Source organism: Micromys minutus (genome assembly GCF_963924665.1).
Source record: "Micromys minutus genome assembly, chromosome: 20".
In the NCBI taxonomy this organism is placed as follows: domain Eukaryota; kingdom Metazoa; phylum Chordata; class Mammalia; order Rodentia; family Muridae; genus Micromys; species Micromys minutus.
Window position 1 is genome coordinate 44,939,216 of NC_137955.1, and position 18,810 is coordinate 44,958,025.

Below are 18,810 nucleotides of genomic sequence, written 5' to 3' on the forward strand. Positions count from 1 at the left end.
AAAAGTAAATGATACACATATTTTTCCAGGGTGGAGAAGTGTCTTTTTTCTTTTCTTTTCTTTCTTTCTTTTTTTTTTTTTTTTGTGCTCCCAAAGAAAGTGGAAGATCAAGGAACATTATTTGTTTGGCAGTGTGTGTGCACTGTGGCAGTGCTGAGGACCTAGGCCCACATCAACATCAAGATAACCTCCACAAAAACATTCCAGCCCACCCAAATATAAAAAGGCTGATTGATTTTTTTTTTAAACCCTTCTAGCAATGACTCTTCTCCAGATAATTCTTAACCTTAACTTTTCCAGACCTTGGAGGAAGAGCCATTTCTTTTTTTCTCTTTTAAATTCATCACTTTGTTTACATTTCAAATGATAAACCCCTTCTGGGGTTCCCCTTGGCAAAGGCAAATCCCCCATCTCATTCCTCCTCCCCTTTGCCTCTATGAGGATGCGCCCCACCCACTCAACCACTCACACCCTGATGCCCTAGCATTCCCCTACACTGGGGCATCGAGCCTCCACATGACCAAGGGCCTCCCCTCCCACAGATGCCAGACAAAGCCATCCTCTGCTACATATACAGCTGGAGCCATGGGTCCCTCCATGTGTGCTCAGTGGTTGGTGGTGTAGTCCCTGGGAACTTTGGGTGGTTTGGTTAGTGGGTATTGTTCTTCCTGTTGGGTTGCAATCCCCTTCAGCTCCTTCAGTCCTTCCCTGAGCTCAGGAAGAGCCATTTGTAGGATTAAAAAAAAATCATTTGTAGCCTCTGGTGTAGAGCCTGCCATGTGGAGACACAACAGTTACAGGATCCGTCGTCGTTGTCATCAGACCACGAGCAAGCTGAGCTAGGCTGCTGGGCACCTGCCAGCGTCCACCTGCATGGCCAGCATCCAGCTACACCCTGCCCCGAGTCTTTGTTGAGGCCACTAGTGTTTGTTCAAAGGGGCGGGGGGGAGGGGAGATTATGACACTGATGTGTCAGCCTCTAGTATTCAAGGCTGGTGCCTAAACTGAACTCTCTGGCAATCAGATAGGTATTCAAGCTAGACCCGCAGCCCCTGCCTTCTCAATGAGAGGCATAGCTGGAGCTTCCTCTGTTAAGATGCCCAACCTCAGGCTCTCAGAAGTGCTGAGGGCGAACCTGAATTTCAGTCGTGACATCCTTATGCACCGAATTGCATCAAATCCCTGGCTACTACCTGGTCTGGGAGGAGAAAACTGGCTTCCAGGACAGTGCCCCCCGCAACACTGTTTACCTGGACCGTTTGCATCATCGGGGCATCTTGGACAGTCCACTACTGTCAAACAGCCCATCCTAAGAGCAGAGGTCACATTGCTCCTGTTCCCTATCTCTCCAGCTTTGCAGAAGCCTGCCTGCCACTGAAGGAATCAAACAAAAGAAGTCTGTTTTCCTAAAAGAAAGAATGCTTGGGCTTAAACAGTGGGGTAGAAGATCAAAAGACCTTTGTTTGGCAAGAGACTGGGTCACAGAGACACAGTCACAACAATGTGGGGACCAGTGATTTGGCCACTGCTTGCTTTCTTTCTTCCTTCCTTCCTTCCTTCCTTCCTTCCTTCCTTCCTTCCTTCCTTCCTTTCTTTCTTTCTTAAGTTTTACGAGAAAGTACCTGAGTCACAATTGGTGACAATATTTGTTTGGGAAAGAGGCAGATGGAATATAGTGATTTCAGAGCACTGCATTGGATAACTCATTGGGAAAGTGATGGGGACAAAAAAAATGAAACCCTGGGTTGTGTGTGTACACTGCCACTTTGTACAACTCCAGTGCTCCTATGACAGCAGCAAAGCTGTATGATAGAGAATATGACAATCTGGTATTTCTGGGATAGAGGAAATAAGAAGGTGTTTTTTCCTTTCCAAAAACCAAACTGTCACGGTGTAGTTTATATCATTACATTGAAATTGTTAGGTTACAATACAATTTTATCACTGGATACGTATGAGTCAATCATTTCTCTCACCAGCATTGGTCTGAAACACGGCTCTTAGCCTGCCTGCAGAATGTATCCATATAGCTTTGCATTTATAACATATGAGTTATACATTGTGAAGTGGATCCAATGAATTGGTGTTCATTTGCAAATAAAATTTGTTCCATGAATTTAACTCATAGCACATGAAGATTATGCTGGAATTCTTTAAATACTTAGATTAATTTTTGAATTAGCACAGGAGTGGGAAGTAAACCTTGGAATTCCCATTTGGATATGATTCCAAATTCAAGAACAGAACTGAGTTCAGAAGAAAGAGCACGGAGGGGCTTTTTAATCGTCCTTCTTGTCGCTTTCCCTTGTTGAAATCACGCTTACTCAGGATTCCAGGCTGTTGAGAAAAATCACAACTCTCCTGCCTCAACCGTTTTAGTGGTGGGGTTTCCAATGTGAGCCCCTACAGTCCTTGGGTTAGCATACTCCCTGCTTACTCCGAGCAGCAGCGTAAAGCATGTCCCTAAATATTTTCAAGCATAGTCCATAAACATTCGTAGCACAGACATGAATGTTGTCTTCCCTACCTCCAACACCACAGTCAAGTGGTCTGAACCAACCATCGGCAGCCATGAAAAGGTTGCTGGGGGCTCAGCGTTAGTTCTAGTAACAGCTGCCATGCCCCAGTACAGTGTCAGCCTGACAGGTCTCTTCCTAGGAGTCCCCTCTGGGAGCTATGGCCTGTTTACAGCACACATGGAGGACACACTGTGGCCATTCTGTATCACTAATCCTGTGTATCATGCTCACACTCCAGATGTCTTCAGAGATACTTTCAGAAACATTGTAGGATAACAATGCTGGTGACTAAATTCTCTGGCTTCTGAGTTTGTATCAGGAACAGAATGAGCAGGGACACTGGATAGAAGTGAATTCTCAATGCTAAGTGACTGCATAAATAAGTTATAAATGTTGCACATTGACAGTGTCCTTACAAAAGCATAGTTCTGCAATAGCAAGGGAAACCATCCATGCAACTACTCTGATATTTTCTTTGGTCCATCATGTTTTGATTGCATTTTGCTACTTTTCAGCTCTGAGTTCCCAAGCTCGGTTAAGGTCGAGTTCCCAGAATTGTTTGCTACCAAAGTAATTGGTAAGGGCCCTTGACCTTGACATTAGTGACATTTTAGACCCCATCAGAAACTTTCCCAGCGTGTTTCTTCTTATAATAGCATAGTTTTAGTTCTTGGGAAAGATGTAAGTGTACTGGAGTGGTGGTTAGCATCCTTTATTGTGCTCAGAACTACTGTCAAGTAGACCGTGATGACGGAAGAAAATTTCTATGGGAGTGAAGTGCATTTTGTTTGAGTCAGAAGACATATGAAGTATCTAGTGAGATTTGGATGAATATTCATACAATTGGTTTCCATGTAAATCTTTTTCTTCATAGTGGGCAAGACAAAATGGATATTTATGTGTATCCGATGATCATCTTTTCCCCTAAGCGAGGCCAGTTACCTTAACTTGATTCACTGGTCTGCCTTCTGGTCCACAGTCCCTTTTGTTTGTCTTGATAATGGCTGTGTCTACTCACAAGGTCTTTAAACCTGACCACAATGAATATAACAGAGTACAAACAGTGCTCTTTTGAGAACGGCTTTCTCAGTGCCCTGTATTCAGCTGAAATATGGAATTTCTCTTGCACAGCTGTTCTCATGGGAAAACGCTGTGAGCTGTTAGTATTACCAATAATATTCTACTATTTGATAATGCCACTATTAGATGTTTTTGCTGGCCATTTGCACTTTTTATTGTTTAAGAGTCTCAAAGCGCACTTGATGGATTTGATGTATTGCAACCCCTCCTCCAACTCCTCCTCTGTCTTCTGAAATACTATCCCCTCCCCATTTCATATCTTCCCTTTCATCTTCTTTTAATCCTGCTGAATTTGCTTAATGCTTTCAGTATGTGCAGGGTTTAGGGCCATCTATTATTTGGGCAGAGCATCTTCCCAGGGCCAACATCCCTAACAAAAACAGCATCTCTCTTTTCCAATAACCATTGACTGCCAATACCTAGAGATGAGTCTGATGAGGGGCTTATGTAGGGGCTGTGTGTGCTGTCACAGCCATTGTGTGATAAACGCAGTTGATCTATTGGTTCTGGAAATCACTGTTTCACTGTAGTCATCTGCCGCTCCTACAGTCTTTCTGCCCCCTCTTTGGTGCTGTAGACAACCCGGTTAGAGCTGAGCTCTCTGCAGTTTCTTTTTCTCTTCCAACCGACTGAGCAGTTGTTGGTCTCCAAGTTAATTAATGATAATACTTGTAAAAACTACCACACTGAAAATATGATTTCCATAAAAACAGGCTTCTCATGTTAAGATGTTGGCCCCTGGCCCAGCACACGATTGATAATTTGGTGGATAGTACCAATGAATAAATTCTAAGAAGCATTTGGACTCATGTCCCAAAGTTGCCACCGAAGTCCAACAGCAATCCTCACTATCCGGCTGGCACTGGTTTTTGTGAGATCTGGAGCAAAGAACACCACCACGGAGTCCTCTGGTCACTCATAATATTAGAATAAAATTATTGTACCCTTGTGTTTTAGATTTGGGGATCTTAGTAATATAAACTGAGCCCCCATGTGCCAGAGTTGACAGCAGGAACTTGAGGCACACTATATTAAATATATTTCTGGGAAATCTCAACTTCAGCTTGGGAGAGAGAAGGCGCTGGCATTTGGAGAATTAGATGTAAAGAATCTGATTATGCAAAGCAGTTGCTTCCAGTCTGTCATTTGTTGCAACTCTATCTAAATCTGAGATTATTTATCAACAAAGGGAAAGAGCTCGCCTGCCCTGGTCCTCCCCTTCCTGAAAAGAACCCTGTGCATTTATTTTTATTTCTTTCTTTTTTTTTTTTTTGAAATGAAGCTATAATGATGTCATCTCCCCTACCCCCTTCTTCCCTCCAGTCCTCCTCTTAATGAGCACCAAACCCAGGCTATTGAAAGGCGGTTTGCAATTAATTCCCAAGATGGCTCATAGGTGTCAGTCTGGGGCATGTGGGTGACTGGTAGGCCATCCTTGTTACATACTGTAGGACCCTTTGGTTCTAATATGCGTCCTCTGCTCACCACAGGTAGGTAGCACTGTCCCTTGCTGTCCCCAAGTCTGTCTCATGACTCCATTGCAGTGACATTTCTTCTCTTGATGTGGATGTAAATCAGTACCAAATTTACCATCAGCCAGGGCAACCAGTGTAAACTCACTCCCTGGTGTGGCAGGCGTCTTTAAGAAACTACCTCAGGGTCCCCTGTTCTGTAGCATTGCTGCACAGGGACACTTTTTCCAGGCTGTGCAGAGAGTGCTGTGAACGAGGCTGTGAACGAGGGTACACAAATGCTAGAAAGCCAAACCACTCATAGTGGCTACATAAGCCTGTTAGTGACAGGCATTTGTACATGTCTGGAGGGAGACAGAAGAAATGTGAACGCTTCAGTTGGTTAGCTAAAGGAAAAGAAAACAGGACGAAGCAACCTTATCCTTAAATATCCGCTTCTAATAGGGGCTGCTCTTGGGTCTACTTGACTTAGCCATTGTCCAGGGCAAAACCTGCTGATGGCAGCAACAGTTTCCGGTTCAGTTTTCGGGAGTGAGCATCGGGGGTGAGCTGGAAAATATTCACTGGCTCACCATTTAGAATAACTTCGGTTGGAAATAACTCGTGGACTTTGAAGGTTGTCTCTCCGCCCCGATCTCTCAGCTTTTGAGACAGGTTCCATTCATTGGGCCTGTAAAAAAATATATTTTTCAGCGGCCCTGTTTGTCATGGATTTGTTTGAGAAACCTGGACCTCTGTCCAGTGATGTCAGCTTTGGGAGCAGAGCAAGGCAGCTGCATAGGGTGATAAGCTGATTAGCCTGGCCTGATGCTACCATTGGATATTCTGCATTAGGGGTTTTCGGAGATTTCAATCCCCATGCCCTTCCATTCACAAATTCTTTAGTCTGATACCGTTTGGATGGATGTTGGCTGAGTTTTAATCTTCCTGTGTTCATTTATTTCAGCTGGGTCCCGAGCTTCGTACAGCAGCCAGCATGGGCACCTGGCCCCTGAGCTGCGAGCTCTGCAGTCCCCAGAGCACCACATAGACCCCATCTATGAAGACCGTGTCTATCAGAAGCCCCCTATGAGGAGTCTCAGCCAGAGCCAGGGGGATCCTCTGCCGCCAGCACACACCGGCACCTTCCGCACGAGCACAGGTGTGTACTGGGAACACATTCCTGCCTGCCCTTGGGGAGGGGGTACGTGGACCTCCTTGGAAACTAAACCATTGTTCCCAAATGAAAGGTGTGCCTGTGTGTGCACATGCATGTGTGTGTGTGTGTGTGTGTGTGTGTGTTTCCAGTCAAACCTTATGGCCTGCTTCTATTGTCGGTATCTTTGATGATGTCTGAGAGAGATTGTAACTCAGTTATCTCCCTAGTTATGCTGTAAGTGGTGAAGATACAAAGAGAATTGTAAAGTTACTTTATCAAGTAGAAAAAGACAAACAGAAAACATGACTGATGTATTCGGTGCCTTCAGTAGTTTATTTAATGAATATAAGAAAGCCACAAAAGCAATCAGTACCCTCTGTCATAAATTTAGATGCATTACTGTAGTAAGTCATTTTTAATGATGTAGTCTACCTTTTAGCAAGCTTCAGGATCAAAATATTTGTTAAAAAATGTGACATATTTTGAAAGATGGACTTAGAATGTGTTTCATACACACTAATGGGCTAGAACATTCAGAATTGTTATTTAAATGATGAAACTTGATAATTATTGAGACCTCCATCAAACTGTGTAGTTCTCCAGGATTAAATATGTATTTTTTAAAGTTGTGCCTAACCACAGGGTTCATAGAGAACAGCGACTGTTTCCTATGGCTGGTAGCCATTCATAAACTAGTCTAAAGTTATAGTTATGTTCCAGTCCCACTGACCTTCATAGTAAATTCAGGGAAATGAGACACACGTTCCCAGGGACGTTCATGGTAAAACCTCAACCTGCCAGGTAACCAGCAGAAATGTCTCTGTTGGTTTCCTTCCTTGCGACACAGACTGCTAGCCGCACCTGAGGCGTGGGACAGTCGTCCTTCCCAAGCTTAGCCCAGATCTCTGTAACCTCAGCAATCGTTAGCTTGCACTGACCACTAAGTATAGTGCAGTGATTTCGTTAAACTACATGTGATGCTGAATTACATGGTTTGAAGGCAAGAGAAGCTACTCTTGTAGTCGATTATGGAAATTTACAAATTCCCTGTTCCACTGCATCAAAAGAGGAAAGTCTCAATGCACCCCTTGTGCATTGTAACTGGCATTCAATACTAATAACACATACTTAGATGTAGATAAGAAACTGCACTGATTTAAGCTTGTCAGATCTCTGATCCTCAGCCTGTTACACCTGTTGCTCTCTGGAGGCGGGACACTTGAATATTTATTTATTTTGTGAAAATTATCAACTATGATGATAATTTCATTTCTACATACGCCACTTGTGAAAAACGATTTAAATTTTAAAAAAAATAGCTTGTTAAGCCCCTGTTTTATATATGCCTTCAGAATTGTATTTTGTTAGTGAATTTTTGGAAGATTAATAATATATATATATATATATATGTGTGTGTGTGTGTGTGTGTGTGTGTGTGTGTATAATAAAAACTGCCGTGTATAGTTCACATTCTAAGCAGTAGCTAGTCTTCACACTTCACACACAAAAGAAGCCATTTTGATCAGTTAATGTTCTATCTTTTTTATTATCTTTAATTCTTTTTACAGCCCATTCATTTTCCCCCTCCTGGTCCACCCTCTGACAGTTCCTCATCCCATTCCTCTTCCCCTGTCTCCAAGAGGATGTCCCCATCCTCCCTCCCCCCAAATACCCAGACTAAAACACAACTTAAGGGGAAAGGATTCACTTTAGCTTCTGTTTGCAGAACTGGCCCAGCCCACCATGACAGGGAAGACGTGGCAACAGGTAGGCCTGGCATAGGAACAGGAAGCTGGTTGATTGCATTTCCACACGCACAGGAAGTCAAGAGCAAGAACAAGAAGAGGGGTGAAAGCTCTAACCTCTCAAAGCCTGCCCACAGTGGCACACTGTGTCCAGCAAGGTTATACATCTTAAAAGTCTCATGACCTTCCAAACACCACCAACAACTGGGGACCAAGTCTTCAGTCCCATGAGCCGAACCGTAGTATTTCTCATTCAGATTATACACTAGGATCCTCTAAACCTGTGATAGGCAGACAATGGCCCACAGGCCAAATCCAGCTTGCATCTCGGTTTAGTAACATTCGGCAGCTAAGACTGATGTAAGTGACTGGGGGGGGGGGGAGTGAAGAGATGAGTAAGGTTTTCTCATATGTAGCAATGACATGAAAGTTAGAGTTTAATGTCCATGATTAAGCTGTAGCCCACACCCTCACCCTTACCCTGAAATGTCCCTTCCAGCTGCTTTGACACTGCAGAGGAGTCACTCTGAGGCTATGACAGACACCATACCTATGCTCATAGAGCCTGGCTATTTGCTGAAAGTTTGCAAGCCTACTCCCAGATACCAATGGAAAGCTATCTTGAGCAAAGCAATGCTATCTATGCTTTTGTTCTTCCTTTGGGGGCAACCAAGAGTCTCCTCGAAATGCTTCAAAGGGTCTTATTACAGTGACAGCCACAACAGAGACCTGCCGAGAGGTGGGAGTCCGAGATCTAACACCCTATGCCAGCTGGCACTGTGGAACTTGACATAGCTTTTGATGGTTCACACAATGCTGTGAACATATTTTTGCAAGCATAGAAAGAAGAGAGGGAAAGTGAAGCCACAAGCCGCAAGCCACAGACTCTCATGCCTGCCCCTGCCCCTGCCCAGGAGACCCCGTGCCTGCATCCGACCTGCTTTATGCTCTCACTCCTTCCTCATCCCAGGATCCGCTGCTCTAGAGTGTAAATGTCTAAAATGATGCTTTTGGTATGCATATATATTTTACTAATACACCAGAGGCATGTAACAGAATAATAAGAAGAATGATAATAAATTGTGTCTAATATAGCATATACCATGAACTGGAAAACTATTAAAAGTAGGGGTTAAAAATAATTACTAAATGGTCATAACAGAATAGTCTAAGATTGCTTCTTTGTCTCTGAGGTCGTTTTGTTCATATCCCCTGTTTTGTACATCCAGAAGGGGAATAATGGACCTTGGGAGCAGAGGTCATGTTCTAATGAGTCCCGTAGGTTAGAGATACTTCTGTCCCCCATTCTTGGCTCTGACAGATGGCTGAGGGGACATGAGCATGTGGCCTTACCTTTCCGGCTTTCAGTGACGAGGAACTGGCAGTAGCCCATCCAGCTCTGACCCCTAAACATTTCAGACAAAGCAGAAATCTGATCAGTCTCTTGGACCACACCCACTCTTGGGAATAGGAGTGAGGGAAAGGTGTATCAAAAGTTAGGTAGTGAGAAGGAGGTGTTAAGAACCAAGCATGAGCTCTTAAGAACAACGGGAAGCACATGTATACTTTCAGGGACAGTCTTTAGTACCTTTAATACGCTTCCTAATCCTGTGGCTTGGGCACATTTTGATGCTCATCCCATACATCATAAAGTCGACATGAAGATGTGGCATCCAGAGTCACATAGGTTACTTGGAGCCTGTCTTTGAAAGGTCACAGCAAAGCTGCCTTGTCCTAGATCCTGGTCTTGTTTGACCTCAGGTTTCTAAATACCATTTGAAAGCAAAATAGATTTATTTTCATCCATGGAGCTTACTGGCTTTGGACATTGTGTTATTAAAGTTGTATCTGCTAAGAGCCACTGTTTGCTTGATTCGCTAGCTTATCCCGAGTGGCTTACAGGCTACTTCCTGTTTCTGAGCACATTTCATTTCATGCAGTTTTCTAAACATAGAAGAAATTGTCTAACGGGATGGGAGTGTCCGAAAGGTCCGTGCCATAGATGTGTTTTCAAGCTGCTTGCTCTCCTAAGCATCATACTGACCATTGTGACTGTCTCCCTGCTGGTCCCTCTCACATGCTGACCTCACTGAGGGCTACCATGGTGCCTGCCTGCCACTCTTGAGCACAGAGATTCGTAGGGAGATAATGGCACAAAAAATAACTACAGAGTGAGTGTAGACATTGAAGGTAACACACGTTAAGGCTCTATAGATGTCTCCATCACAGGGCTGTCTCAGACACTGAAGGTAAAAGCTTGTTAGGACTCTGCAGATGTCTCCATCACAGGGCTGCCTCGGGAATTTCTTGTACTCACCATTACCATTCTTTTTTGTTCTTTCCAACCTCTTTCCTTCTTCCCCTGCTTCCAGATGTAAGCCCCCCATGTCAGCTATTGAGACAGGGGACTGTCTCAGATACCAGCTTAGACAGCGCATTCTTTCTTTCTTCATGTATTTAAATAGTCCCCTTGGACTCCTGCGCCATGCACAGTCTACCTAATGCTCATGTGATTGACCTCATGAACAGGTTCATGCTGGAACCTCAGGAAGCCCGAGTCCCCTCTTCTTCTCCCCTCCACTATGGGCTTGTGGGGGGTAAAGCAGACAAACAGTTTGCTTTTCACACTGCAATTATCCGGACTCTACCAAGCCAAGCACAGTGCATTAGCACCATACCAGAGGACATGTTCTGAGGAGTCCTCCACCACCTCCTGTACAGACTCAGCTCCAGCACTGTCTTTCTCAGAAACACCAGGCTACTGCAAGACAGGGCCTGCTTCCTTTTTCTTTTCTACAAAACCTAGTAGAAGGTTGCAGGCTCCGAGGACAGGAAGACCTTGGATGCATCACTGGTCCAAAATGTGCTGCAAGTAGAGATACAGGAAGAAAGTCTGTTATCCATCCCCTTACCTAAGACAGCGGTAGGCAGACATGGGCACAGTACTCCAGAAACACAACAGCCACTGTTTTCTGAGTCAGCAGTGGCTCCTAGTCAAAGAAGCTGCCAGAGAGTAGTGTCCCATCCCTATCCATGGGAACCCTTCCTTTCATTGAGCTTCATTTGCAAGAGCTACAAATGCTCTGACCACGGAACCATCTCTCTGAGCCTAGCTCTCAGAATTCTTAGGTTATTTTTAACCAGGTATTTAAAATGTAGATTAACAGAAAAATAAATACTAGGACCTTTTCCAATATCCAGGAATGTCTTCTACTCTTGATTATTAGTTCTGCTCTCTATGTAGATGTCAGAAGGCTTGTAGAATTTGTTCTAAAAGTTGAAATGTAAACCAGCGAATAGACAAAGTAGAAAATGAATGAATCCACATTTTAGCCTTACATATGTGATCTTCTCTATAATTTTATATGCATTTCATTCTACACATATTCATTTTCTCTCGTTTGTACCCTGTGTGCTACAAGTACCAGTGGACGATAACATAACCTTGTGTTTTCTACCGTAGCCATACTTCGGGTCTGTATGCAATGCTTCTCGGCCTAGAAAGCATCATAAACAATTCTATCATCATGCAGAGTTTCCTATTGTGCAGATAGCATGGATTACCTCATTTAGAGCTAACAACAACCTGTGTGAGTGGCCTCATTCCTCCACGGAGCTCTACACATCACAGAGAAGAGGGTAAAAACAGAGTGGGTAGAAAGGGGACTAAACCCCAGGCTGACTGACTCTTCTCTTCCTGATTCTCCCCATTTGGTCTGGTGGACATTAGATATTAGTGTATGCACAGAAAATGCAGCCTGCATGCTTTTAAAAACAATCTGCTTTGAAGAGAATCCAAATAAGATTAAAATGCAAGGCAATATATAGCATGTCTGGATTAGGTCATAATCCTTTATGAGCTAAATGAAATACCCTAAATGAGTATTTAAATACTCACCACTATCTGTTCACTACAAAAGAAATGTGCTGAAGTTTGCTTTCAAGTGAAAACTGAACTAGCCTGAAGGTTTTGGATGGTATTTTCCATGACAATGAACTTGGCATAGTTGGGTGGGGAAATGCTAACATACCCATAGTGGTAGAGGGGTCATGTCTATTAACTAGGGTGTCAAAAAGGGGATGAGCCAGCGTAAAAGGATATGAGAGAGAAGGCAGGGAGAAAGACTGCAATGGAGATGTGAACAGATCTCCTTCGCCCCAGCTCTAGAAAGTTGGAGTTGACCCATCATTAAATGGCTTTGCAGGAGTCTCAAACATGGAAATAGGTTCGCCTCTAAAAGCTAGATGGTTGCAGAAGAGAATTAAGATTCTCCACTATCTTAAGCACTAAAGGCCTTTAAGTCAAGCATGTTCTTGTGATTTAAAGGTATGCTATATTCTCTGTGCAAGCAAAAATACGTACTTGCTGAAGGAGAAGTTCAAGCGGAGATCCTGTGAAATCTCAATTACAGAGCAGTTTCTTAGCGGGCTGAGAACCTGAGGCCAGGTTGGAGCCTGGAATCTGGGAGGCTACGGGCCACAGGTCTTTTGATCATTTTGTATTGTTATCAAACAAATATGCCCTCTACAAATGTATGTCACGCTCTGATACTGATCAATTCACTTATCTACAAATGGGAAACACAGCCAAGAAAATGGCCATAAAAATGAATTCTAGAGCTTTCTAACCATTTGAATCGATAGGCAATGTCTTGAATGGAGGGCAGAAGCTGCCGCTCCGTAATTAAGGGTCCACAGAGGCACATCTACTGCAGACATCTTAACTGTTCCTATGTTCTGACTTCTGGCACGGTTAAGCCTTTCTGTGAACCTTATAAGTGACGTCACACCCACTGCTCAGTTGACACATCACCCTCAGCCCTAATCTTTCCAGCACTGCTCTGTCTTCTGACTTGAGGTAGGTGTGAAGAGAGCTATGTTCCAGGACTTACTATGAACCGTCTTGCACAAGACTGACTTTATCATTTGCCAGCATGTAACCCTCATTACATGGCCTCTCACCACACACATTTGTAGGTCAAGAGCTACAAGAGGACTTAGGTTCAGTTTCCAGAACCCACATGGCAGCTCACAACCACCTGTAACTATAGTTCCAGGGCACCCAAGACCCCTCCTAACCTCCAGCCACCAGATATACATGTGGTACACAGCCATACACACAGACACACCCTTCAAGCACGTGAAATAAGACAAAGATGTCTACAACAGTATTGTAATTGTCCATGCTATATAAAAAGAACAAAACTGGTCAACTGTTTAGAAGAGAATTCTTTTCGCATTTTTCTCTTTCAAACTTACGTTATATCTGTTCATGCTTCTGGCATCCCTACATCTGTTCACACATTTTGGGGGACCCTGATGCTCTGCTTCTCATAGAAGCAGTGAAAAACAGCCTGAACATGAGTCATGGAAATCCCACTGTGAGTGAGTCCATGCTTGGAAACACGTCTCGATGAAGAGATAAGGACATCTGAAGTTACAAAACCAAGTTACAACACCATGTTGTATTTATTCTTAGATCGCCACCTTCATTTAGCCAGTGTAAAGTACGGAAACTTGGAAGACACAGTTCAAGTCCAGGACAGCTTTGCCAAGATTATTTCAGATTAGGAGCCAAAGACTTTTTACCCCTTGAGTAACGGACCCGAGAGCTCTTGGCCACTCTATCGCTGAGTGATCCTCATGTTCCCGTTAGGAGCAGGATTCCTTACTCATTGTCTTATATGTTTCTTCTTATTAAGTTATCTCGATAACACATGTAAATATGTGTTCTGTTTTCATGGTTCTTATCTGTATATACAGATTCACGTTGAAACATGAGGCTGGAGAAATGGCTCAGAACTTAAGAACATGGGCTACCCTTAAGGGCACCTCAGTTCACTTCCCAGCATCTATGTGGTGACTGGCAGACATCTGTGACCCCCATTTCAGGGGTCCTGAGGCACTCTCTGGGGTCTGCCAACACTAGGGACCTACAAGGAATAAAATCACACTCACGTGTAAAGTAAAACTAAAAGACTATAAATATATAAAAATCAATGGTTAAAACAAACAGAAAGTTGTTTTTCTTATTCCTTGCTGAACTTCACCTTCTATTCCTCATAATAGTTTCTTACCAGGTGCCCAGATTTCTGGGGTTTTTTTTATTTCTTTTCAGTAACCATCATTAACAAAACAATTTTTGGATTTACTAACAAGGCTACACTGTTCCTCTCTCAAGTGTAGCACAGAAAGCATCTCTCTCTTGCCTTGACAAACTATGGCTTTGTTTGTGTAGCTTTGCAGAAAACAAACAGATAATTCCAGCAATGGCACAGGTGTCTGTCAAAGTGTCAAGTCCACTGCAGAAGGCACAGCTTGTTAAGTCTCCCCAGGGAGGCTGTGCCGGCGGTTCGTGGAGTCCTGAGGGCTCATGAGGAAAGGGGGCTGTTTGCAGAGGAGGTGGGAGGAAAGGGACAAGTTTGTGGACCTGATGAGGTGCCAGCTCCTCCACATGTTTGGCAGGAGGGTGTTGTGTTGGATGGAGTCACCTGCAGGGTAGATGGAGCTCTTCAACTCAGATGGGAGAAAATGTTTAATGATGGAAATTAAGGGGAAGGTGGATTAAATGAAAGACTTCTCATTGAAGGATGGTAGTTGTTTATCCTTGTTAACAAACAGGGTCTGCTTTGTACGGGATATACAGAGAGCTAAATAGCTCAGCAAATCAGAGGGAAGTATCGAACCTTGACTCTTACAGTCTGTTCCCCAATACCATCCACCCCTGCCACCCTAAAATAGCAGTTGTGACCCTGTTATTTTTGACATAAGGTTTTGGCTGGAGCCCAGAATGACTTCAGACTCCCAGTGTAGACAAGAGAGGGCTTAAACTCACAATTCTCCTGCTTCAGCCTTCTGGGTACTAGGGACAGAGTTGTCCACCACTTTTCCCAACCATTTCTCAACTGTCCTTTTCATTCAGTGTTTTCTGTGTGTCTGAAATATAAAAGAAACCCCTCTTGGCACAGAGAGATACTTTATATGTGTGGCTGTGCCGGTCTAATTTCAAAGAATACATTTTAATTTAACAGTATACATTTGAATTATGAATTTTTATCTTGAAACTATCTCTATTACTGAGAGCTACAGAGAGAACTAAATATCCGTTAAGATCTGGCTGGATAGCTCAGTAGGTAAAGTAATTGTAGTCTGAGCAAAAGGACCTGGGATTGACTCCCAGTATTCCATGGGGAATGGGCTAGATGTGGTGCTGTGTCTGTGTGTCTGCTATTCAGGCACTGGGCCAGCAGTGAAAGTGGAACCCAGAAGCTCAGTAACCAACCAGTCACGCTGGGTCAGGCAGCCCTGTGTCCTGTGAGAGATCCCTGTCAAACAAAAATTCCAAATGAGGGTGCCAGATTTCAAGGTTGCTCTCTGGCCTTCACACACACACACACACACACACACACACACACAGACACACACACACACACACACACATTCTCATTCTCTCTGTCTCTCTCTCTCTGTCTTTCTCCATCCCTCCCTCCCTCCCTCTTTTTCTTCATGTTCTTGGGTGATACTTCTGGGGGGCACTTCACCAAAGTCAAAATTAATAAATTCAAAGTTACTGTAATTTGTAAAAAAATGAGGACTTTTGGAACGTGGCTCATCATCTCAGATTTTATAGCTCACACCACCATAGCCCAATACAGAAATGTCATTGAAGGGACCCACAGTCAAGACACTTTAAAATTAAGACAACTGCATGCAGTTTTACATTTCTCTTCTTCAAGTGAGAAAAGGTTAGATGTTCAGAATATTTCATATAACTTTTCTACATATCTGTATAAACTCAGTTTTATAGAAATAACACAAACCAGTTCATGCACCAATGTCTTGTAATTTTTCAGTGTAATAGTCAGGTGTTTGATTCCTGTCATTAACCCATCTCTTCCCTCCACCTTTAGTTTCCATTTCCCCTAATTCTAAGCTCTTTGTTATTATTTAAAACTTACTCATTTTACTAAGTAAGTAAGTTTGTCTAATCCTGGTTTAGGGATTAGTTATTAGCATAACATCCAGAGACTAGCTACAGGGTCTTAAATTCCTTTTCTATTGAGACCACACTGGTAGACAACTTTCTCTCTCCAAGCCTCAACTTCCCACTTGTTAAGTAAAGCCAGCGTGCTTCCTCTTTAACAGGTTGCCGAATAAATGTGACATTGATACAGGGACTCAGGAGCCTTCTGATGCCCAGTGCCAGGACCTTTCCCCTTCAGGCCCCTGCACGGCTCCTTTGTGTAGTGCTGTAGATTTCAGCCCCGACACTGGACAGCTCACTAGTGTGCCATTTTCTCTGGGTTATATACCATGTGCTTTTTCTGCATTAAACCAAACAATAATCCCAGGAGGCCATTTGCTCCCTTCTATGAACTCTCGAGTATCTTGTCCAATTACCTTGTCCAAGATAAAGGACTAGAGCAGGAGTCTGATACCAAGCACCTAATGAGCCGTATGGTCTATCCTTGTAAAAGGCCACAATGGAAACCAAACAGGGGGCTGTAGAGCTGTCTCAGTGGTTAAGAGCTCTTGTTCCTCTGGCCTAGGAGCTGTCACTCATACAATAGTTCTCACAACCATCTATATCTCCAGTCCCAAGGTATCCACTGGTCTATTCTGACATATGCAGGAATCAAGCCCACATATTGCACAGACATGCATATAGGTAAGACATTCAATACCCAGAATAATAGAATTAATCTAGACAAAACTCCAAACCAAGTAGGAACTTCACCATCTCCGTCACCCCTTCATACCTCTAGGCACTGCCTTCCTTCTTTTTCCGTAATAGTTTCAAACTGCTGCGCATTCTGAGCCTGTTCCCTCCCATTCTGCACAGGGCTGGGGCTGCTACTCATCAATTTTCCCCCTTTTTCTGCTTTAACTGGGTGTCCTCAGACATACTGTGGGACAGTCATTTGGTTCATCTTAACTGTCCTAGCAGCACATAAAAATGACCCCATAGGTGTGTGATATATGAGTTTGGGCGAGTATGTTCATGTGTGTGCAGGAAGATGTATGTATATGGCATGTGAGCAGGTACACATAAGGTATGGAAAACAAGCTTATGTGTTGCTCACCTTTGGGACAAAGTCTGGAACTCACCAGTTAGCCTAGACTGGCTTCCCGGGGAGCCCCAGGGATTTGTTTGTTTCTGTCTTTCTGCACAGGACTGGCAAGCATCCTCTGCCATGCCCAGTTTGGTCCCACAGGCCGGGAACCCAGCTCAGATTCTCCTGCTTCACAACTAGCACATTAGCAACTGATCAGTTCCCAGCCAGGAAAATGGCCTCTTTATATTGCAGCGTTAACTCTTGGTCTCCACTACATGTGCCTCTTTTTGTGCATCACTGGGATTAACAGCCACTATATTTAGAAAAGAATTTATTTTTGCCTGAAAGCACTTTTCAGTAAGAATAAACAGTGATGGTTTAGTTTCCTGGGTGAAGAATGCACCGCTATGAAAATGAGGCAGAGGACTGCGTTTCTTTTGCCCTTGATTTTCTTACGAGCTTATCATAAATCTCGATGAAAATGAGGTTTTGTGTCTGTGTTCTCATCTAGATGTTAATCTGCCTTGATTATAGCATGCAGGGTATAGTTAATGGTGTTTAAATTTTTATTACATTTATATCTTTATGGAGACTGAGAATAGGCACCTGCCACAACTTCCATCAAACACAATTGGAAACCTGTGTCTAGCAGTGACTGTAGAATTCTGCCTCTTAGGGCGTGTGGGTACCTTTTCTCCACCACTGAAAACAGCAGTTTTCATTACCATTTAACCCTGTTCCCCTGAAATTTTTGCCCACTGTATCATAAAGGATGGAAGTTTGATTAGAAAAGTACAGTCCTGAAGCCATGGGTTCAAATCCTGACCTCAACAGGACCATCTCATCTCCAGTTTATTTTCAACATTGGCAGTCTTGACAGAATGAATCCCTTACATGCTCTTAGCAATCGTTTCTTCGATGTGGCATAAATGCCTTTGTGTCTCATGTGGTATATGGCCCTTATGAGAAAAGATGACAAAAAAACATATGACAGTCTAGATCTTGGAAGGTCAGAATTGCACTGTGTGTCTCAGAACGGGAATCCAATTGTGTGCAGTGCAGTCGGTTGTGGCATCCCCGCATCTAGGTGCTTGCATAACTCAGTATCTGCCTGATGCCACAAAGATGCCACAAAGAGAATATCCTCAAAGTGGTTGCGCCTGACCATGGCAAGAATAGCAAATACCTCATCACTGCCCACGCATAGGGAAGATGATATTTCCATTTTAATGTGTCAGTTCGACATTAGATGTAAATATTTTTTGAGAGACGGATAAAAAACAGTGGACTGACATCATCTTTAAAAGACCCCAGGAAAGAAACGAACAAGGAGATTCAGTTTGGAAAACATGGAACTGATTCTAGTAACTCGTGTGAAATCTCAAAGCAACCTAGACATGTTGAAAAGGTGCAAAGACTGGGAAAAGCCACATCAGCTCCTTACCCGCTGCTGGATGGCTGTCCCCACCACACACACACACACACACACACACACACACACACACAATCTCCTGACTCCCAAGTGCATTTGTCCCTGTCACAGCTTTCTGAGAAAGAGGGACATGAAACCCTCAGGGACTCACTTTGCAGAAAGGAGAGGTCCCACAAGGATGCAGAGGTACTGATTATGCATCTCGAGCCCTCCTCTCCACAGCCACCCCAGTCGTACGCTCTGCCTTCCCTTCCCTCCATTCTGGAAAATGACCTGGCTGCTAAATTTATTGCAAACTTCGTAAAGTTAAGCTGGGCACGTTCTGAACACTCCCTGATAGGACAATAAAGATCTAATTGTCCAAGCTT

General features: G+C 43.6%; 1 protein-coding gene across 2 annotated transcripts in view; it reads left to right on the forward strand.

The window, feature by feature from the left end:
* Positions 1–18,810, forward strand: part of CTNND2 (catenin delta 2) — a gene marked incomplete at its 5' end in the record, with an annotated part of 778,908 nt that overhangs the window by 439,114 nt on the left and 320,984 nt on the right. For both annotated transcript variants that reach the window (XM_080933837.1, XM_080933838.1), the window contains one exon: positions 6,018–6,212. In XM_080933837.1, coding sequence (XP_080789963.1) covers positions 6,018–6,212 — 195 coding nt within the window. The remainder of the gene's footprint in view (positions 1–6,017; positions 6,213–18,810) is intronic.